At 36.3% G+C, this 23,291-nt stretch overlaps 1 protein-coding gene across 10 annotated transcripts in view; it reads right to left on the reverse strand.

Moving 5' to 3' along the window:
• Positions 1 to 23,291, reverse strand: part of MAP3K20 (mitogen-activated protein kinase kinase kinase 20) — a 178,358-nt gene that overhangs the window by 76,854 nt on the left and 78,213 nt on the right. For all 10 annotated transcript variants that reach the window (XM_072810902.1, XM_072810903.1, XM_072810900.1 and 7 more), the window contains 3 exons: positions 16,686 to 16,773; positions 5,013 to 5,114; positions 622 to 687 (listed from right to left, as the gene is read on the reverse strand). In XM_072810902.1, coding sequence (XP_072667003.1) covers positions 622 to 687; positions 5,013 to 5,114; positions 16,686 to 16,773 — 256 coding nt within the window. The remainder of the gene's footprint in view (positions 1 to 621; positions 688 to 5,012; positions 5,115 to 16,685; positions 16,774 to 23,291) is intronic.

The raw sequence follows: 23,291 nt of genomic DNA on the forward strand, positions 1-23,291 counted from the left end.
CATTTTAAAATGCACACGTCCCAAATTATAAAATGTAGGATCATAAGTAAACTTTAGAGAGTACAGAAGAAGAGAAGGAACAAAAAGAAAGCCTTTGCTTTCCAAACTCTGAAATGTGTTGATCATTTTTGGGCACTACTCCAGGTAATATGATGGACATGAAAAAAGTTTACACCAGATAATTCAGAAGTAACAAGAACAAAACTCAAAACTGCCAGTACAGAGAACTATCTAAAAATAGAAGACCAGAAGTATATGCTTTGGTCTAGTGATACCTCTTTCAGAAAACAATTCTAGAGAAACAATTAAGGATATGTTAAAAATTTTTGCTGAGAAGTATTGAGCTCAATATTTTCTATCATAGAAAAAAAATGTAAATGGCCCCAATGTCCACACTCCATGCTATTGATACAATGGAATATTGTGCAGCTTCTTGAAATAACATAAATAATTCTGATGTTTATTAACACTGGAAAGATTTTCCTGGTACCAGTGATGAGTCAAAACATCAGGGTACAAAAGATACGAAAAACATGAAAAGATCTAGAAAAACTATTTCTATAACAAGGCGTATATATTTCATAGTAAAATAGTTAAAATAAAAACACAGGACTACATTACCATTTCTTGACTTGAGATCTCTGTGAATCACCTTGACAGGAGCCTCCATATGTAAATAGTGCATTCCTTTTCATACAAGAAGGAAGAAAAGCTTTAATATCATTTTCCAACACTGCATTAGTACTAACTTTCTATTTTAAAACATCAGTATTACCTTTCATATTTTTGCAGAGGATTCAATAGCAGGAACTAAATTCATGTGTTCTGTTCTTACATGATGGATGAGATAGAGATAGGATCTGTCTGCATTAGGAAAATTTATATGCTAAGGAAAATTTATGTGCTTTAATCTCTTAACGTTGGAATTTGATTGTGGGTAAAGCTATTACAATACCTAATAAGGACACCTTGATTTTCTGGAGTCTGCACAAAAATAGCACAGTTACAACTGGAAGAAGTGCTCCAATGACTGAGGTATTCCACTACCAGTTGCCTTCTAGTTCAGCCAGAGTTCCGACCGAGGCTTTCAGCTTTCATTTGGATGTCTGCAGCTACCCAGCTGCAGCCTGGTTTATTTTCTCTGCACTCATTCCAGTAAGACCCTGGGAGTGGGGCTGGGGGATGGGTGGGGAAATCTGGTTGGATTCATTAGTTGTAGTTGGTGAAGGATTCTATGACCCTCAGAAAAATTTACAATAGTTACAAAATACTCCTTTTACAAGGATGAATCTTTGGGATAGTCTATATTTAAGTACACTCTAAAATTCTCTCCAACATACTCAGAATGTAAATCATGTTACTTCAGTAAATTGAATATATAGAAAGTATAATTTCATTATTTTGAATAAAATATTATACTTTTTAAAAATTATACTTTAAAAGACACACATTTCACAGTGATCCTCTTAGTATTTGACTCTTTTTCTGTATTTATGTATTGTCTACCCCCTTAGAATACAGAAAAAGAACATTTTCTACTGAAATATAGTATTTCCCTTCCCTTCTCAAGCTCTTTTTTGAAATAAGAGCCACAACCAAATAAGCTCCTTTTGTTTTTTTTTTGTTTTTTTTTTTTTTTCCTTTTGTTAATGAATGTCATGTCCATTACATGTAATAAGTAGGCTTTGGTTCTTTAAGTACAGAAAATTTCAATTTTATAAAGGTGAATTTTTAAAATAATTATTTTTCTACCATTCTGATTAGATATTGAAGGTCATGCAAGAACAAAGAAAATTTAAAAATTTAAACTCCTGTGATACAAAGATATTACTGAGAAGAGTCAAGTTGAGAAAAGTTATCAGTAATTTAAGCGCTTAAACAAGATATAACTAGAAGACAGAAGAGCATTCTTCTAACGTGAAGTTCTGCATTCTACACACTGAAAATTCAATAGCTACCACTTGGATAACTTTTCATGATTTTAGGACTGAATTTCATAGTTACCCCTTTCTTGCTTTAAGAACCAAATTCAGGTAAAATCTGTTTAATTACCACTAGAGGCAGGGCTAGATAGTATCTACACTGGCCGACATGTAAAGATTTCCAAAAACACCACTCAGGTACAAAAAGCTTTAAGTATAGGTATTTTCTTCCTTAAGGCAGATATTATGAGAAAAAACACTGTAAATTAGTCGTGCATAATGTTTTTTAGACATTTTGTTATAATTTATAGGATATTTGACATTTTTAGTGTAATTTCTAAAATATTTAGTGTGCATAAGCACAGTGGTAAGCACAATCACAGACACACCTATTTGTTTTTATAGAGCCATCCATAATTCTGAATTAATTTTATTGCAAATAATGAAGAGACCTAAAAAAAAAATCATCAGTTTTAAGATTCAGGGTTCTTAAAAAAAGATCTGACTGGTGTCCTTCAGGGGAGATCTGGAATGAGTGAGGACCACTCTGCGACTGGATCACTTTGACCCGCTTTAACTGCCTTCCTTACACACCAGGGAGGGGCTTGCAGATGAACTCGCTGGCTGCCCTCCTGGCTGCCTTCCGCGTCCCTTCCTACCCAGAAAGAAGAGAGGCTTTGAGGAGGGCTTCTCTCAGCAGTGATGTTAAGCAATGCCTACTTCAAAATGCATGAATCAACTCTTATTTGAAATGAATTATTCATTCTTTGATTTCTCAACATCTTGTTGCTTCAGTGTCTTCGATCATGGTCACATGAAAGGTACGGCGCTGAATCTGAAACAGAATCGACACCGATGAAGCTCCCTATTTAATCTCCAAGTCCTGTGCGTGGCTTTTAACCAGAGAGAGTTGAAGTCGATCTGCAAGCACTGATTTCTTCCCCCTTTTACTGGCCATTTTAAATATTAAGTAGGATTTGTGATTATAAATAAGTAAGTCTCTTCTCTGCATCACTCTTCTCACCTGAGGCCAAACACATGCGAACCCGCCTTTAGGAGCAACTCACCAGCCACAAAAAGGTGATCTGATTGGGCTGCAGTTTGGCCCCCAGCCCCCAGTCCACTCTCATTCCCTCCAGCCCTACCCTACCTCGCCTACCAGCCTGCCACTTAATTAGCCCCGTCCTGTCTCTCCTTTGTCCTGATACGCAGTGCCAGCGGTTTTGAGAAACCCCGGGAATAACTGGGCTGATCTGGAGCCAACAGACAGTGACTGTGCTGGGGAAGGGCCTGGAGGGACAAGTTTGCAGGGTTGGGGCGGCGTGGGGGCGTGGGGGGGGGACACAGAAGGTTCAGGAGCATCAGCACAGCAGGAGGCTGAGTGACGGATGTCACTTGATTTGTTTGCTGTCTATCCATCCTAAGTGTCATTAGATAATAACATGGGTGTAATTGGCTGAGCACCCTAAATGCAAATGTCTATAAGGTGAAGTGTTTTAAGGCACAGGCTGTTTGGATATACATTTATATTTATGGGAGCGTATTTCCACAATGCTTCAGGTGGCTCCCAGTAATAACACATCACCCAGCTTGCAAACAGGTGGTTCCTGTGTACTATTGACATATGCAGAAGTGACTATGATGTTACATGAAAACGTCTTGAAGAATGTGAAAATTCAAGGCTGATTTGAAATGCCTGATGCATGAATACACAATTAAGTTAATTAACACAGCCAAAGCCTTAAGTACACCATCCCAAACATAGAGCTTATTATTCTTATAAGGTAATGAAGTATCGTTCAGCAGCAGCATTTTGCATGAAATTTAAAAAAAAAAAAATTTTTTTCACTTTCCCTATTTGAAGGATTTGGCAGGTGTTGATGAAACTTAAAACTGACAAGAAAATTCCCCAAAGGAAAGACTGTTACTTTTGGATATCACTGTATGACTTCCCAGTGAAAGCCAAGCATGAGTTACTCTCCATACTAAGTGCTCAATATCTTTTGATTTCTTTGTAAAGAGATGCTTGTAGAGATTGGAGTAGCAAAATGCAAAGGAGTGAATCTCCCTGGTAAAATTTGGACACACTTTCTAGGGGTTGCTAGAATACAAATGTAACTATCAGTGTTCATTATTTAGATTAAGTTGTTTCCAAAGCAACTTTGACAGTTATAAATAAAACTCAGAAACCTTCAGTTAGGAAAATGGAAAAAAAAAAGAGATAAAAATAAATGGAATTTAAATTGCTTTAGAAAGCATTAGGAATTTATGAGGGAAAAAGAACTGGGCACCTTGTTTAGGGGTTTTGCATATTAAAGATCTTTCATTTCCAAGGGTGATTTCCAAGTTTACATTAAATATAAAATAAAATCTGAATTGCTTTCACATGGCAGGACAAATAAGACTTTTTTTTGAACGTGGTTACTATTTTTAGCATATTATTATGTACACAAAATGAGTAGAACTAATCCTACAATAAATCACGTTTTCTGGATACTGAGTCTAAGTGGAGACTTGTGGAACTACAGAGTTAGGAGCTTTCCATTTACTGTGTCAAGTAAGCTGGTCAATTACAAAGTCACGAAATGTGCCAAAAAACGGCTGCTCTGGAGTTACTGATTTTGTTAGAACTTAGTTTTAGGGAAAGAAATAAAGTAAAGAGAGAAAGGAATACAGGAGTGGAAAGATAGTGACTTAGAATATCTATACAAAAACCAAAACCAAAGAAAGACGAACCAAAAATCAGACTCTAAATACTATAGCGAACAGATGGCTACCAGAGTGAGGTGGGTGGGGATGGGTGACATGGGTGAAATAGGTGACGGGGATTGAGGAGTGCACTTGTCGTAATGAGGACTAATATGCAGAATTGTTAAATCACTATATTGTACACCTGAAAGGAAAGTAACACCATATGTTACATAACTATACTGGAAATAAAATAAAAATAAAACATCTGGACAGTTGCAGAATTCTTGCTGTCGGTAATCTGAAAAAGGAACACCTAACAAATCTTATACCTTAAGTCACCGTGTCACCATGGGAAGACATGCCCCACCAATTCTGTAGGAATACAAGAAGCTTTATTACCTTTGGCTACATCAGTGGCCCAGGTCATAATGTGATCCATGTCCATCTCTTCACTTCTGTTACTATTAATGTAATCATAGAGTGATCCCAGAGAAGCATATTCTAGTTTCAAAGGAAAAGATAAGCATACAATTAAAACCAACATGCATTTCAGAAATAAGACTCTGTGTACACCTGAAACTAATATATGTCAACTATACCCAAATGAAAAAACAAACAAAAAACACTATAAGAAATGAAAGGTAAAACTTCAACTGAGGTTGAGTTCAAAGGCCATCTGGATGGAACTGACACACACAGTGAGGAGTTGAAGAATGCATCCGAAATGAAGGCAGGCAGGTACATAGGTATTTCGTTCAAAACTGTCATTCTAATGAGGTAGAGAAGATTAAATACACAGGTCAGAGCACTTATGTGAGAAGGTAAATCAATCCTTATGCATCAGGACTTTTAGAAGAGCCCTCAAAACTTACGCACACACACAGAAAACCCACAAGAAAGTGTGAAGAAACCTTTAAAAATGGCTTTGAGATGTAAATTACATACCAAAAAATTCACCTCCCATCAGTGTATGATTGGATGATTGTCAGGAGACAGGGCTGGGCAACCACCACGACAATCCAATTTTAGAACCTTTCCACCATTCCGAACGGTTCCCTTGTGCCCATGTGCAGTGAAGCCCCACTCTCAACCCCAGCCCTGCAATCTGATTTCTGACTCTACAAATGTACCTTTTCTGGATATTTCATAGAAATGGAATCATACAACATGTGGCCTTTTGTGTCTGACCTCTTTCTCTTCACATGATGATTCCCAGGCTCATTCGTGCCGTAGCACGTATCACTACTTCCATCCTTTTTATTGCGGAATAATAGTCCATTGTGTGGATTTACCACAGTTATTTCATTCATTCACCAGTTAATAGACATTTGGGCTGTTCCTGAGTATGTCCTATGAACACTGGTGACACTCCTTTGTGTAGAAATAGGTTTTCATTTCTCTTGGGTAGATTCCTAGACGTGGAACTGCTGGGACATATGGTAAGTTCATGTTTAACTTTCTAAGAAACTGTCAAACTGCTTTTCAAAGAGGCCATCCCATTGTATACTCCCACTAGCACTCTGGGAGGGTTTCGGTTTCTTCCCATCCTTGCCAACACGTGGTTGCCAACGTGTTCTTAGTCACAGCCGTTTCAGTGAGCATAGTTCTAGCAGCATCTCTCATTGTTAACCGCGCTTTCCTAGTGACCAATGAAACTGAACATCTGTTCACGTGCCTATGAGCTCCAAGTATATATATATACACACACACTCTTAGGCAAAATGTTTATTTAAATAGTTTGCCCGCTTTAAAATTTGGTTGTTTTATTAATACTGAATTGTAGGAGTTCTTGGTTTATTCTGGAAGCTGGTCCTTATCAGATTTATGACTTGTAAGCATTTTCTCCCAGTCTGGAACTTGTCTTTTTTTTTTTTTTTTAGATTTTATTTATTCATGAGACACACACACACACACACAGAGAGAGAGAGAGAGAGAGAGGCAGAGACACAGGCAGAGGGAGAAGCAGGCTCCATTGCAGGGAGCCCGACGTGGGACTTGATCCCGGGTCTCCAGGATCAGGCCCTGAGCTGAAGGCAGCAGCGCTAAACTGCTGAGCCACCCACCTGGGCTGCCCTCTGGAACTTGTCTTTTCATTCTCTAAACAGTATCTTTCAAAGACCAGAAATTCTTAATTTTGATGAAGTCAAATTCCTCATTTTCTCCTTTACAGATTGTGCTTTTGGTGTCGTATCTAAGAACTCTCTGCCTTACTCAAAAGTATGAAGATTTTCTCCTATTTTTATTCTGCGAGTTCTACAGTTTTAGCTTTCACACTTAGGTCTATGACTCCTGTTGGGTCTATAACCTATTTTTTGTGTGTGATTTAAGGTGAGGATTTAAGATAATTTTTTTGCATGTGGATTTCTAATTGTCCCAGCACAATTTGTTCAAAAGACTATCCCATTGAATTTTCTTGGCACTTTTGCTGAAAATCAATTATCAGTATCAGTGTAAGATTTTTTTTCTACTACATTCTTACTTTTGTTCCACTGGCCACATGCCTGTCCTTAGGCACAATATTGCTGATTACTACAGATTTATAATAAGGATTGAGATGAGACAGTCTAAGTCTTCAACCTCAGTCCTTTTAAAATTCTAACTCTTTTGCATTTCTTTGTGAATTTTAGGATCACCTCATAGTTTCTTATTTTAAAAAAACCTGCTGGGGTTTAGATAGAAATTGTTTTGAATTATAAATCAATTTGGGGAGAACTGCCATCTTGACCATAATGAATCTTCCAAACCATGAACATGTAAGGTTTCTCCATATTATTTAGATCTATAGTTTCTCTCAGCCATGTTTTATACTTTTCATGATAAAAGTCTTACACTTCTTTATTAAATTTATACTCAACTATTTTATTCTTTTTGAAACTACTGTGAGTGAATTTTTTTAAAAGGTTTTATTTCTAAGTAACTTCTCTGTCCAACATGGGGCTCAAACTCACAACCCCAAGATCAAGAGTCACATGCTCTACCAACTGAGCCAGCCACATGCCTCGAATGAAAGTGTTTCTTGATTTCATTTTTAGACTGTTCATTCTCAGTATATAGAAATACAATAGATTTTTGACTGTTGGTCTTAGATCCTTGTGACCTTGCTAAATATAGCTTTAATAGTCTTTTGTGGATTTTCTACATACAGGATCATGTCATATTAGACAGTTTTATTTCTTCCTTTCCAGCATGAACTCCTTTTATTTATTATTTTGTCTAATTTTTTTGTCTAATTGTACTGACTAGAACCTCCAGTATAATGTTCAATAGAGGTAGCAAGAGCAGAAACTCTCAGGAGTTTCTTAGGAAACTCTTAGGAAAAGAACATTCAATTTCACCATTACATATGACATTAGCTATGGGTTTTTGTAGATGCTATTTATCAGGTTGAGAAAATTCCCTTCTGTTCCTAGTCTACTGAAATTTCTTATGATAAATGGGTACTGTACTATGCAAAAAAATTTTGTCTTTTCATTCTGTTATCTAGTATAATACCTTACATTAATTGATTTCAGATGTTAGGCCAACCTTGCATTTTTAGTATAAAGTCCGTTTGGTAATGGTATATAATCCTTTGTACAGGTGGCTGGATTCAGTTTGCTAATACAGATCTTCCTTGACTTACAATGGGGTTACATCTCAGTAAGCCCATCATAAGTTGAAGATATGGTTAAGTTGAAAAATGCATTTAGAGACACCTGGATGGTGCAGTTGGTTGGGGATCTGACTCTTGGTTTCAGCTTCGGTCATGGTCTTGGGGTTCTGGGAGAGCCTTGCATTGGGCTCTGTATTCAGTGAGGAGTCTGCTTGAGGATTTTCTCTTTCTCTCTCTGCCCCTCCCCCTCAAATAAATAAAATCTTAAAAAAAAAAAAAAAGAAAATGCATTTAGTACACCTAACCTATCAAACATCATACCTTGGCCTAGCCTACCTTAAACTAAGTGCTCAGAACACTTAGATGAGCTTATAGTTGGGCAAAACTGAGAGCTGTGGTTCGTTGCTGCTGCTGCCCAACATCACAAGAGAACACAGTACCACATTACTATTAGCCCCAGAAAAGATCAAAACTCAAAATCTGAAGAATATGTTTCAACTGAATGCATATTGCTTTCGCACTAACATACAGTCAAAAAATTGTAAATTGCACCATTGTAATTTGGAGACCTTCTGTATGTAATTTAGAATTTTTACATCTATGTTCATGAGGGATATTGATCTATGGTTTTCTTTTCTTACTATGTTTTTGCCTGGCTTTGGTATTGGGATGATACTGACGTTATAGAATGTATTAGTAAGTGTTCCTCCCTCCTTTATTTTCTGAAGAATACAGGAAGGATTGGTGTTTTCTATAAGCATTTGATAGAATTCACCAGTGCAATCATCTGGGGTCTGGATTTTTCATTATGGAAATATTTTAAATTACTAATTCAAATTTCTTTATTTTCTATAGGTCTGTTCAGATTTTCTGTTTCTTCTTGAGTCACTTTTGATACTTTGTATCTTTAAAGGAATTTGTTTATTGCATCTAACTTGCCTAATTTGGTGGCATAAAATTGATGACACCATTTCCTTATAATCCCTTTAAAATTCTGTTGAGGCCATAGTGCTGCCCTCTCCTTCATTTCTGAGTTTGCTAATATGTATCTTCTCTCTTTTCTCTTGGTCAATCTAGCTAAAGGTTTGTAAGTTTTACTGATCTTTTCAAAGACCAAATTTTTAGTTTCACTGATTTTTCTCTATTATTTTTGTTTTCTATTTTATCATATTCTGCTCTCATCTTTATTATTTCCTTTCTTTGGCTTGCTTTGTGTTTATTCAGTTGTTTTTTATAGTTTCTTAAGGTTGAAACCTAGATTTCTTTCTCTTTTTTAAATATTTTATTTATTAAAAAAATTTTTTAAAATATTTGATTTATTTATTCATGAGATACAAAGAGAGAGGAGGCAGAGACATAAGCAAAGGGAGAAGCAGGCTCTGTGCTTGGAGCCTGATGCAGTACTTGATCCCAGGAACACGGGATCAGACCTGAGCCATGCAGATGCTCAACCACTGAGCCACCCAGGCGCCCCTAGATTTCTTTTTTTGACACTGATGTTTAAAGTCATAAATTTCCTTCTAAGTATTTACCTGTCTCCTATAATTTTATTTTGCATTTTTCATTTCCCTCTGTCCAAAATATTTTAAAGTCTATTGTGATTTCTTCTTTGACTCACTGAGTATTTAGAAGTGTATGGTTTAATTTCCAAATATTTGGGGGGGGGGGATTTTTCAGATTTCTTTCTAGTGTTGACTTCTAACTTAATTTTACTGTAGATGGAGAACAAACATTTCAGATGCATCAAGATTTATTTCATAGCCTAACTTATACTCTATTCTGGGGAATATTGGATGTGTACTTGAAAAGAATATGTATTTTTTATTGGGTGGTATATTCTATGTCTGGTGAGTTAGGTAGACTTGATTTTTTTGTCAAGTCTTCTATATACTTGCTGATTTTCTGTCTAGCTGTCCTATCAATTACTGAGAAGAGAGAACTAAAATCAAGTACTGTTGAATTGCCTATTTATCCTTTAAATTCTGTCAGTTTTTGCTTTATGTACTTTGAGTACCTGTTATTAGGTATTAGGTATTACCTTTACAATTGCTATATCTTCCTAATGTATTAGTCCTTTTATCATTTATGAAATGACCCTATTCATCTCTAATAATATTTTTCTCTTAAGTCTATTTTGTCTGAAATTAATATAGTTACTTCAATTTTCTCATTGTTATTTTTTGCATGATATATCTTTTTCCATCCCCTTACTTTCAACCTGTGTCTTTGAATCTTAAGTGTGTCTCTTAGAGATAGCACATAGTTGGATCTTGCTTTTTTTAGCTAGTCTGATTATCTCTGTTTTTTAACTTGAAAGTTTAGACCTTTCGCATTTAATGTAAGTATAGATATGGTTGGATTTGATTTTGCCATATTGTGTTTTACGTGTCTCCTGTCCTTCTCAGTCATCTCGTCCTCCTTTATTGCCCTCTGTGTTAATTATTTTTATTTATCATTTTAATTCCTCAGTTGATTTTTCCTGTATTTTTTAAGATTTTATTTATTTTTTTATGAGAGGCAGAGACATAGGCAGAGGGAAAAACAGGCTCCCTGCAGGGGTCCTGATATGGGACTCAATTCTAGGACCCCAGGATTACAACCTGAGCCAAAGGCAGACAGTCAAACACAGAGCCACCCAGGTGCCCCTTTTCCTGTATTTCTTTAGTGGACTTTCTTAGTGGTGGCTAAAGGGAATATAAAATGCATTTTAATTTAGCACAATCTACTTCAGCTTAACACTAACTTAATTCTAGTAAAATACAGAAATTTTTCTCTGATACAGCTCCATCCCTCCTTCATTTTTATACTATTACTGTAAAATATATCTACATTTAAAATTTTTATTTGAGAGAGATAGTGGGGGGGGGAGTGGGAGGGAGAGAGGAACAAGCAGATTCATGCTGAGTGCAGAGCCTGACTGGCTCATGAACCTGAGATCATGACCTGAGACAAAACCAAGGGTCGGACACTTAACTGACTAAGCCACCCATCCAGGCACCCCTATCTACATTTTTTTAAGTAAGCAAAATAGCATTCTAATTATTGGTTTATACAATCTTACGTTTTTAAAGATGTCAGGAGAAGAAATAAGAACAAATATATCTATAGAGTCTTTTATATTTATCATTTCCAGTACCCTTTATTTCTCCTTGAATTACTATCTGTTGTCGTCTTCTTTCAGCCTGAAGAATCAACTGCTTCTAGTATTTCTTGTAAGGCAGAACTAATAGCAACAAATTCTCTTATCATTTATCCAGGCACATCTTTGCTTTGTTGTAATTTTTAAAGGATAATTTTTGCTGGATATATTTTTTTCTTTCAGGATTTTAAATGTCAACTGCTTTTGGGCTTTATTATTGTAGATGAAAAGTTAGCCATTAATCATACTATATTGTTCCCTTACAGGAGGGAAGTTGTTTTTATTTACTACTTCTAAGATTTTCACTTTGTCTTTAACAACACAGTTTGACTATGATGTGTCTAGGTGTGGGTTCTTTTGCATCTATGCTACTTAGAGTTCATTGAGCTTCTTCACTATGTAGATGAATGCATTTTATCAAATTCAGGAAATTTTTTTGGCTGTTATTTCTTCAAATAGTTATCTATTTTTTCCATTTTCTACTTTTCTACTCCTCTACTATTAAACATTGATTCATACACTTGATGTTGTCCAAAGGCTCTGTTCATATGTATTCAAATTTTTTCTCCGCTTCAGAGTAGGCAATTTCTATTGACCCAGTTTTAAGTTCACTGACTTTTTTTCCTCTGCTATCTCAAATCTGCTGATAAGTCACTCTAGAGAATTTTTCATTGTAATTATTGTCTTTTCAACTCCAGAATTTCCATGGGGTCCTATATTTTTTTAAATTCTATTTACTTGATGTGAGTAAATAGGTGACAACCTGAACTTGAAACTGGCATCTGTTCTGAGACTGAACCCTAGCCTGTGATATCTGACGCTGTCTCCAGGTAGATCCTGTTAGAAGTGAGTTAAATTAAAAATGGATTCAGATAATGAAAAAAAAACATCGATGTAGAAGATACATTATGAAATGAAATGGCTTCATGAATGTGAGGCTGCAAGAAAAGCAGCACTGTTACATTATTTCATATAAAATATGATCTTTAAATATGTCAGTGGGTAAACCATTTTAAAAAGGCATATAATTATTTCATCCTTTTGGTCTTCTCATTGGAAATTAAGGACTCATCATATACACACATGATTACATGTTTGACAAACCACTTCACTTCTCCATAGAACACAGTTTGTTGGACTTTGGTATAAAGTATTTGTTTTAATTCTTTTAAAAAGGGGTCATCAGGAACCATATTAAGCAAACATTTCCTTTTCATTTCTTTTTCTTTTCCTTTTCATTACTAAGGTAGTTTTTCCCTTTTAGTTTTATGGCAACCATAGCTGGCTTTGAAAAACGTAAACATATAATCAGTCTTGTCGAAATAAGTAACATTATCAACCAAATTTCTTTATAATAAAATATTACACCAAGCAATCTTAGTTTGGATTATAACTAATAGTACAAATGAATTTAGGTAAATATCTGGAATTTGTTCTAACAAGACATGACATTTGTTTCTAATTGGCTAATAAGAGAAGACCAACACAATACCAAAACATGCAAATTAGATTCATCTGTGCCTAAAGTAAATCAAGTCTGAGTTCAAGGAAATGAGATCAGGCACTTAAAAATTAATGTTTTCCATGGTTGAGTTAAATGAGAATTTGGGCCTATCGAAGAATCATATAGAACTAGTATCCTCTCTTATTAGAGTAGTGATAAGAGGTCATGTACCATCAGCAGCAAATTTAAGAGGTGACAGCAGCCCTAGAACACAAATACGTAATTCCCCAGGGCTCAGAGACCCTCAGCTGCCCTCCTCTGGAGTCCTGGGACTCAGTCTTCCTCTGGGTCCTTTGTGCAGCTGTTCCTGGTCAATCTGGCTACAAAGAACTACATAACCCAGACTCTAACAGCCACAGACTCCCCAGGCATTATCTCACCATTACACTCCTAGCCATCAAGTATTTGTGTAAATACTTGTAAAGGAAAGAAAAAAAAAGATAAAAAAGAATGGGAGTAGTACAGAATTAAGAGGTTTCCAAAGATCAGAGAAAATCTGATCCATTCCTGTTATTGTATTGTTTCTCTTGACTTTGGAATCTGAGGTTCTAGTCACTCTATTTCTTCGTAGATCTGGGGGAAAGATGCTCACCTCCCCTTCAAGGGAAATCAAGTGGTGGCTGCCTCTTGGACTCTTCCCCGGGTCCCCCTATAAGCAGGTTTTCTAAGTCTGTGATGAAAATTTCAATGCACACGCACACACAGTCCCACACATACACACGCCCAGCCCAGAAACCATCTATTCCAATCCCTTCATTCACATGGGAGAAAACCGAGACACAGATCATCAGAGACCCATCTATGCAGCTTTGGCAGAATCATGACAAGACTCACATCTCCCAATTCCCATACCAGCGTGCATTCCATTCCAACATGCCGATAAATCATTCTTTCAAGTGCTCCGTCTGAGTGACAACAGCTGCTTGCCGCAACAACCTTTTCTATTAAGGAACTCAAGTGGAATGAATTCAAGCCATGCAAGTTTCCCCTCTCAGAACCCCAACATCTGAGGAAGATGACAGAGTTCAAAAGAAGGGGAGCCAGCTGAGCTGGGTGATCAAGGCCTTTCGTGCCTCTTTGGCCCTCCTTTCTCTCCGAAGCTCCCCATATTAAGACTTATTTGTGTTCATTTCAAGAGGCAGAATGAGTGCTATCATCCCCAACCCATCTGATCTCCCAAACTAGGCTCTGTTGGTAAAGAGACTGCTGCTACCCATGCACAGAACTCGGCTTGACCTTTAAGCTGCAGAAAGTTGTTTGAAGAGTACAGATATTTCTTTGAGAGATACTTGTAAATAATTAAAACAAGTTTCTCCAGGGGAAAAAATAATCTTATCAAATTAATAAACACCAAAACTTGGCTAAGAAGTGTCTTTAATAATCAGCCTTACAAGTCAATAAAAGAGTTACAAATACACAGTTTACTATTACCTGACAGTTGTGAAACTGGTATTTTAAAGAAATGTTTAATGTTAACAGTTGCTTATTACTGGCTCTACAGGGAAACAGCTATAGATCTAAAAAGAACTAATCAATTATAAACAAAGATCTGGGGTAGGTATAGGTATGAGCAGGGAATGCCAAAGGGGTGCATGAAACAAAGGACTGGCTAGGCCATAAATAAGTAAAATCAAACTTAGTCATCCAACTCTCCTTGGATCCTTTCTTTCTCTTTTGAATAAGACCTGGGTTACGTATGCTGGCTAAAAGTGAATGAATGTGTTTCACCTCCTCCTGGAACTCAGAATAAATTCTTGGAAAAAAGGAATGCACACCATGACTTAAATCCCTTTTTCTATTTCTCATTCTCACCTCAAGAAACTAGAAAACTTCATGAATAGTCCATTGAGTTCGTTAAAACTAAAATGACTTCCACTCAAAAGCGTTAAAGGCCAGGGTTACTAGACAAGAAGCACAGTTTCTAATCTCTTTGGAGTACCACACTTTCATCTGCTAGATAAGAGTAACTTAAGCCACAAACAAGAATCAGACAACTAGATTTAGGGGCGCCTGGGTAGCTCAGTCAGTTAAGCATCTGCCTTCAGCTCAGGTCATCATCTCAGGGTCCTGGGATCGAGCCGCATGGTGGGCTCTCTGCTCAGCAGGGAGCCTGCTTCTCCTTCTCCCTCTACCCCTCCTCCTGGCTCATGTGTATGCTTGCTCACTCTCTCTCTCTGAGTCTTCTCTGAAATAAATAAATAAGATATTTTAAAAAAAAGAAAAGAAAACTGGATTCAAAGTTTTTTAAAATTTTATTTATTCATGAAAGACACACACAGAGAGAGGCAGAGACGGGCAGAGAGAGAGGCAGGCTCCATGCAGGGAGCCCGATAAGGGACTCGATGCTGGGACTCCAGGATCACGCCCTGAGCCAAAGGCAGATGCTCAACCACTGAGCCACCCAGGCATCCCTGGATTCAAATTTTTAAGGTAAAACTAACTAGTAAAAGTAAGTATGATGGACTAGGAAATGGTAAGTGAGTCAGAGACAGGATTTAACTTTAAATCAGGAATAGGACTTAAAAGATGAATCGTGGTTTATACCCCCACAATATAACCGATTCTTAGGTGTTCAGGTTAATAGGAAATGTACAAGCTCCAGAACGAAAGCTACCACCTTACCCCGTTTTAGGCACAGATCTAAACAGAGCTGAATGGGGATAAAATTCCCTCCACGTAAGAACTTAGGTACAAATGCTATTTACCAGAATAAAAGCATGGTAAACTGCTTGCTACCTGAAAATGGAAAATAACAGCAACCATGTCCCCGTGAGGGTAAGAACTAAGGCACTCAGCTTTCTGGACTCTAGCCTGTGCCTAGGAAGAGGAGCTTCTGTGGAAGATCAACCTGAGAAATTTATACTAGTGCTTCTACCACTAGCTGGATGACCTTGGGAAAGGTACTTAAAAGTTAGGGTTTTAGTATCTTTTTTATAAAATTTATAGAAATTATTTTACCTATCTCGTGGGGTCCTTATAAATATTAGATGAGATCATTTCTAAAGGGTACCTAAGCCAAGGCTCCTTACTGAGGGTGTTTTGTTGTTTCTCTCTGTATAGTCCAGGCTGTTAACGCTGCAGCAGAAAAAGATGGAGTTAATCTTTTAAGGTTTTCTTGTTGGTTTTGTTTTAATCAAAGAACTGTCATGACAAAGAACCTGACAAAGTTACTTCTTATAAATTGAACGTTACACTTATTATGGACCTAAAGCTACTCATTGGATTGTACAATTACAAGCACAAAGTATTAAAAATATGTGTCTTTCTTTGTTGTTATATGGCAAAATTTTCTGTGTGCTCCTCTTTGGAAAGGGTATTCCCATCAGTTATAAACTGCTGCTCCACATGTGATAATTTAGATCAAGGTCATTACCAACCCAGATGACCAAACCTGAAAAATACTGTCCTCACGTCAGAGACCTTGAAGAAAGAATGCTCTAATGGGATTAAAATACCTTGCAAAGAATTACACCACGAACAGCTCAAGAAATCTTAATTTGTAAAAGGTCACAGAGTTACAAAAAACATCGCTCATTTCAGCTAATTAAACGAAATTTTAGTTAAACGGCACCTTTAAATATTGGTATTGCAGCTGCGAGTGCATTTAAATAGCATTTACACAGATATAATTAGCACAATTAAACATGGGTAGAAGTGGAAACACCATTCTTAATTATATTGATATAATCAGTTTTATTAATGCTTTATAGCAACAAAAGTGACATCTGACAGTAGCACACAATTCATGACTGAACCTAATATTAAGCCTTTTAGCATATTAAGGAATCTAAAGCTACGTAATTGGGGAAAGAAAGAAGTCAAATAATGCGTGCCTACCTGTGACGATCCCATAGTTGGGAGGTTCGAGAATTACTCCATAAAACTGGATGATGTTTCTGTGACTGAGGACACTGAGTATTTCTGCCTGTACGAAAATCAAATACAGAGTTACATAAAATTTCATGTTTATGAGTCTCCTAAAATAGGCTTCCCATTCAATTTCCTTTTACATACATTTGCAGAGATACATGTGTGCTCAACAAGTACGTGATGCTGATGGAACGCTATCCTTAGCAGCATTCTGGAAAGTTTAAGAATTTCTATTGAAGCCTTCTGACCATTTACAAAGGAAATGGGGTTGAAGTGGCTGCAAGAGAGGGTGCTTCATGGCAAGCCAGCACGACAGGTAGAGGAGGAGGGTGACGACGTGGGGAGAGGCCGTATGTGTTTATAGAAGAGCCTTCTTCCTAAGAGTTGAATATGTTTTTTTTTTTCTGTATCATACTCCTTGTAGGAGACTCAAGACTGGATGGACTTCTATTGGTTGGATGAACAGTCGTGACAAAAATCAACAGATGATTTAACTCTTACTGAAATAGGTTCAGGTCATACTCATTTATATGATTTATCTAATCATTCAAAATATATTCTTGCTCTTGTACTGTATGCAGCAAGGTACTGGGAAGGCTATAAGTAGATTCCTGACCTTCAGTAGTGATTTGGGAAGTAGAAAGCCATACTTTACATGTGAAATGTATTAAATACCAGAAAACTGTACTGCAGAGTGACATCATAAAAAAATATTTATTAAACTTAGTTTTTTAAATGAAAAAACAGAGATACCACAGTGTATATCTGCTAATGTCTACAGAAGGACATTTTCTAAATTAACTAAATCACATGTACTTATTACTTTTGTGGAGCTAAAACATGGCTCACCAGGAATTATAAATACAGTTAGTTACAAAATCACTTAGGTACAAAAAAACATTTAATATTTTTAAATGAAAAGGATGTTATTGTCAGTATGCAAATAGGAGTTTCATAATTCCCCATTTCATAAAGGGTATTCATCAAGATGGTAAGTAATTAAAGAAAAATAAATAAGACATGGGGAGAGGGATCCCTGGGTGGCGCAGCGGTTTAGCGCCTGCCTTTGGCCCAGGGCGCGATCCTGGAGACCCCGGATCGAATCCCACATCGGGCTCCCGGTGCATGGAGCCTGCTTCTCCCTCTGCCTATGTCTCTGCCTCTCTTTCTCTCTCTGTGTGACTATCATAAAAAAAAAATAAATAAATAAATTAAAAATAAAAAAAAAAAAGACCTGGGGAGAAAGGGGACTTCTCTTTGGGAACCAGCACAATGTAAATTAGTATTATTTGTTACAAATTTTTTGTCACAGGATAGGAATTGGGATTTCATGAAAAACATTGTTTTTAAGGTGGTATAGCTAGGTACAAATGGAAGCTTAAGGGTTTGCATAGGGTCAATATGGAATCAAGAGAAAGGAAAATTGTCATCAACTGGATGAGACATTTATCAAGGTTTCTTTGACAGTGTTTCTCTTTTACTAATACAACTGTTGAAGGAGGCAATCAAAACACTTCTCTCACACTCACTGAGTGCCTACTGTGTGCAGAGGTTCTATGTTCATCAAATGAACTTCTCATACTTTTCCAAGTAGAAAGAAAATGCATTAACTAAGCAAGACAATTATTCATCCATATGGCAATTCTATTAGAAACAATAAATGAGGGCGCCTGGATGGCTCAGTCAGTTAAGCGTCTAACTTTGGCTCAGGTCATGATCCTGAGGTCCTAGGACTGAGCCCCAACTTGGACTCCCTGCTCAGCAGGGAGTCTGCTTCTCCCTCTCCCTCACCCCTCTCCCATGCTTGCTCTCTTTCTCTCTCTCAAATAAATGAAAAAAAATCTTTTAAAAAAGTTCATGTGAGGTTTGGAAAACCTAAGTACCCCCTATTTTTAAAGCAGATGAACTCTTTCTGAGTAAAGCATTAGAATTTATTGCAAGTAAAGCATTAGGGTTTGAACCAATATTTGTCAAAATAAGGGAGTATTATCCTTTGGTATGTTTGGGTATATTCTTTGGGGTATCTAAATTCTGTGAACATTAAAAATGTTTGTATCAAGGGGTGCCTGGCTGGCTCGGTCAGTAGAGCATGTAACTCAATCTCAGCATTGTAAATTTGAGCTCCATGTTGGGTGCAGAGATTACTTAAAAAAATAAAATCTTAAAAAAATATTTGTATCAAGAAAGAATGAATACAAGAATATTCTAAGGGATGCATGGCTGGCTCAGCCAGTAAGTAGAGTTTTCAACTCTTGATCCCATGTTGGGCACAGAACTTAAAAAAAAAAAAAAAAAAGGAATATTCTAAATCTTTGGATGACCATTTTATAATTCAGCACCACAGGGGATTTTCAATGTTCCAGCTAATTTTCATGTTTACATTTAAGATATTGCCAAGTGATGCCTTGGAGAGACAGAATTTATCTTTCAAGTGCTGGTAAACATTTGCTGATGTTAAAATAACAACCATTATTTTATGTCCCACTGTTATGCTCATTTAAAAATTTTTTAGCGTTAGGAAAAACTAAATTCTTGAGATATAATTTCTAAGTAAAAGAGATTTTCACAGAGTAAGTAAAACTTTAGGTTCTAATTTAACAAACTAAGAATTTGATTTAACATCCCAAAACAACATACTACTTTAGAGTGCTGCACTAGTTCCATGGAAATGATGGTATAATAAGCAGAGATAGACTAAATAAATAAGTGGCATTTGCAATAAAGGAAGATCAAGTGATATTATGATGTTACCAACTCAAGCTGGCTCCAACAGAAATAACTGTGGGATTAACCAAATGACTAAAGTCTGTGCTGTAGCAGTCAGTATCTGACAGCAGGTGGATGTCTTCTGTAGGTTTGCCCTTATAGACACTGACTTGCCAACAGTTCATTAATGCAACAGTTGTAGTAACAGAAAGCTTTTCTTTAAATTGTTGTTTTCCAGATTTATTATTTTGGAATACTCTAGCAAATAGACTGGCCATCAAAATAACAGATTAGTGGTCTAAAAAAGTTCACGGTTATAAAGAACCATAATAACAATCTTTTTTTAAGATTTTATTTATTTATTCATGATAGACAGAGAGAGAGAGAAGTAGAGACACAGGCAGAGGGAGAAGCAGGCTCCATGCAGGGAGCCTGATGTGGGACTCGATCCTGGGAGTCCAGGATCACACCCTAGACCAAAGGCAGGCGTGCTGAACCGCTGAGCCACCCAGGGATCCCTAAAGAACCATAATAATGATAAAGGCTAAATATAATGGTCCATGGTGACAAAAAAATATCTTTTTACATTATCAATGTCAACAAAAGTCATTTATTTTCAGTAAATGTAATTTGATGAAAATTGTTCATTTTAGTTATACTGACTTTATAGCTTTATTTTTACTTAATTGAAAAATTGGTTTTGATTTTACAAGAGCTATAAGCATGAAGAGTTCTGGGGTGCTTGGCTGGCTCTGTCAGTAAAGCATGTGACTCTTGATCTTGGGGTTGTGAGTCTGTGCCCCATGTTGGGTATATAGATTACTTAAAAATAAAATCTTAAAAAAAAGCAGTTCTTAGTTTTATATTGTGTATACTTAAGTTATACTGAAATAATTTTGATCAACATAGGAAATGCAGATGACTTAATATTCTACATAAAAAAATCTGTGTATTTCTCAGATAAGTATGTGCCAGTGTTTACTACAGCATTATTCATAATAACCAAAAGGTAGAAGCAACCAAGTGTTATCAACTGATGGACAAATCAACAAAATGCGATATATAAATACAATAGAATATTAATTTAGCTACAAAAAGGGATTAAGTTCTGATACATGTTACAACACAGATGAACCTTGAAAACATTATGCTAAGTGAATAAGCCAGACACAAAATGACAAATTTTGTATGACCCTTCTTTTATGACATATCTTGAATTGGCAAATTCAGAAATAAAGAAAACAGACTAAAGGTTACACCAGTACTGGGGGAGGAGGGAATTGGGGAGATGCTGCTTAATGTGTAAAGTTTCTGTTGGTGTGATGAAAAAAATTTGGAAATAGATTGTAGTGATGGCTGTACAACACTGTGAATGCAATTAATGCCACCAAAGTATACACTTAAATATGGTTAAAATGGCAAATTTCATTCTATATATATTTTACCACAATAAACAATGTTTTAAAAAATCCAGTCAGAATGGCTAAAATTAAAAAGTCAGGAAACGACAGGTGTTGGCAAGGATGCAGAGAAAGGGGAACCCTCTTACACTGCAGTAGGAAGGCAAGCTGGTGCAGCCACTCTGGAAAACAGTATGGAGGAGGTTCCTCAAAAGGATGAAAATAAAGCTACCCTATGACCCAGCAACCGCACTACTTAGGGATTTAACCCCAAAGATACAAATGTAGTGATCTGAAGAGGTACCTGCACCGCAATGTTTCTACCAACGATGTCCACAATACCAAACTATGGAAAGAACCTGGATGTCTGTCAACAGATGAATGGATAAAGATGTGGTATATATACACAATGGAATACTACTCAACCATTAAAAGAAAAAAAAGGAAAAGAAATCTTGCCATTTACAACAACATGGATGGAACTAGAGGGTATTATGTTAAGTGAAATAAGTCAATCAGAGAAAGACAATTATATGATTTCACTCATGTGGAATTTAAGAAACAAAACAGGAGCATAGGGGAAGGGAGGGAAAAATAAAACAAGACGAAATCAGGGAAGGAGACAAACCAGAAGACTTAACCATAGGAAACAAACTGAGGGTTGCTGGAGGGGAGAAGAGTGACGGATGGGTAACTGGGTGATGAGCATTAAAGAGGGCACGTAATGAAATGAGCACTGGGTGTTATATGCAACTGACGAAGCACTGAACTCTACCTCTAAAACTAATAATACACTATATGTTAATTAATTGAATTTAAATAAAATTAAATTTAATAAATAAAATAGGAGAGCTCTTAAAAAATTCTATTCGACTGTTATATATATTTATATATATGTATGTGTACATGTGCATACATACACACATGACAGTCATCTCAAAGTTACAGAACTCAAGGTCTAAATATCCTTGGGTAAATAAGTAGTTTTCCAGATTAAGATTTAACGAAGTAAGGGAAGTCTGTGACAGAATACAACAGTTTTAACTCAGCTCAAAGACTCTCCTTAAGGGTCCCAATCTGATATAGAAAGGAGGTAACCACAGTATATCCATAAAAATGACCTCATCACAGTACAAAAATGTCTATACAGATGCTGTGTTTACAGTAAGATGTGCAGCTGCTCCCACTGTTTCCAGCCGGCCTGTTTTCTTCCCCATTCTCTCCCCCTTCCCTCCCTCCCTACTTCTTTTCTTCTTTATTTTTGGGAAGGAATACAGGAGTTTTAGTTAACAGATCCAGGGGGAGCAGGTATTTTGTTAGCTTTATTTTATCTGGCATTTCTGTATGTTTATATGGACAGAGGAGCCATTAATTCAGTTTGCCACGTTTAGGAGTCGACCAACATACCAGTTCCAAATGCCCGATTCAGAGAGATTAAGAGAAGTTAAATATTATAATTTAAACTAAATTTAAGTAAATATTATAATTTAAATAAATTTAAGGGAATTTGAGTTTTAATCCTCTTCCTTTAAAGTACTTCCAATAGTCTTAAAAGAAGATTTTAAATCGATTAGTATTTTCATCTTTAGAGCAGTCCCTTTCCCTCAATTCAAAACTTATTTTCTATTTTGGCAAAACTGCCTTTTTGAAAAAAAAAAAACAAAAAACCCTGAGATATATTTGACACATAACATTGTATTAGTTTCAGATGTAAAACATGATAACTCAATATTTATATATACTGAAAACTAATCCCTACAATAAGTCATTAACACCCATCACCACACACAGTGACAAGTTCTTTTTTCTTGTGATGAGAACTTTTAAGACCTACTGCCTTAGCAACTTTCAAATATACAATACAGCATTATTAACTGTAGTCACATGCTGTATATATATTATATCCCCATGATTTATTTTATAACTAAAAGTTTTTCAACCTAATCCCAAGTTTAAATTTGTTTAATATTGGAGAGCTGCCATAAAATCCTTAAAGATTGTTTTTAAAGCTTGTTTTACAGTTTCACGTTCCACTGATACAGGCTATATGTATTTGTGTGACAAATATATATATATATTAAGCAGGCTCCAAGCCCGCATGGGGTCCAATGTGGGGCTTGAACTCATGACCCTGAGGTCAAGACCTCAGCTTAGATCAAGAGTTGGACACTTAATGGACTGAGCCACTAAGTGCTTCTGTCATAAATATATTAATAAAATTGAGTTGACTTTCTTTTTGAAAGAAATAAAACTACCGACAGCACTCTATTGATCTATAGACAACACTAATGAAAGAAATCAAATCGTTTATGAAGACCCACATCATTAAGCTGGCAGTCTCTACATATTATCTTAGGAACAGGCTTTCCTCCCTGGTTGTCAACAACCATTACCCTCCACATGACAGCAGGATTGTATCCTTCTGCCTATGACGTGATATGACAACAAAGATAGTAGATGTATAAAA

This window comes from Canis lupus, chromosome 34 (assembly GCF_048164855.1).
Source record: "Canis lupus baileyi chromosome 34, mCanLup2.hap1, whole genome shotgun sequence".
In the NCBI taxonomy this organism is placed as follows: Eukaryota; Metazoa; Chordata; class Mammalia; order Carnivora; family Canidae; genus Canis; species Canis lupus.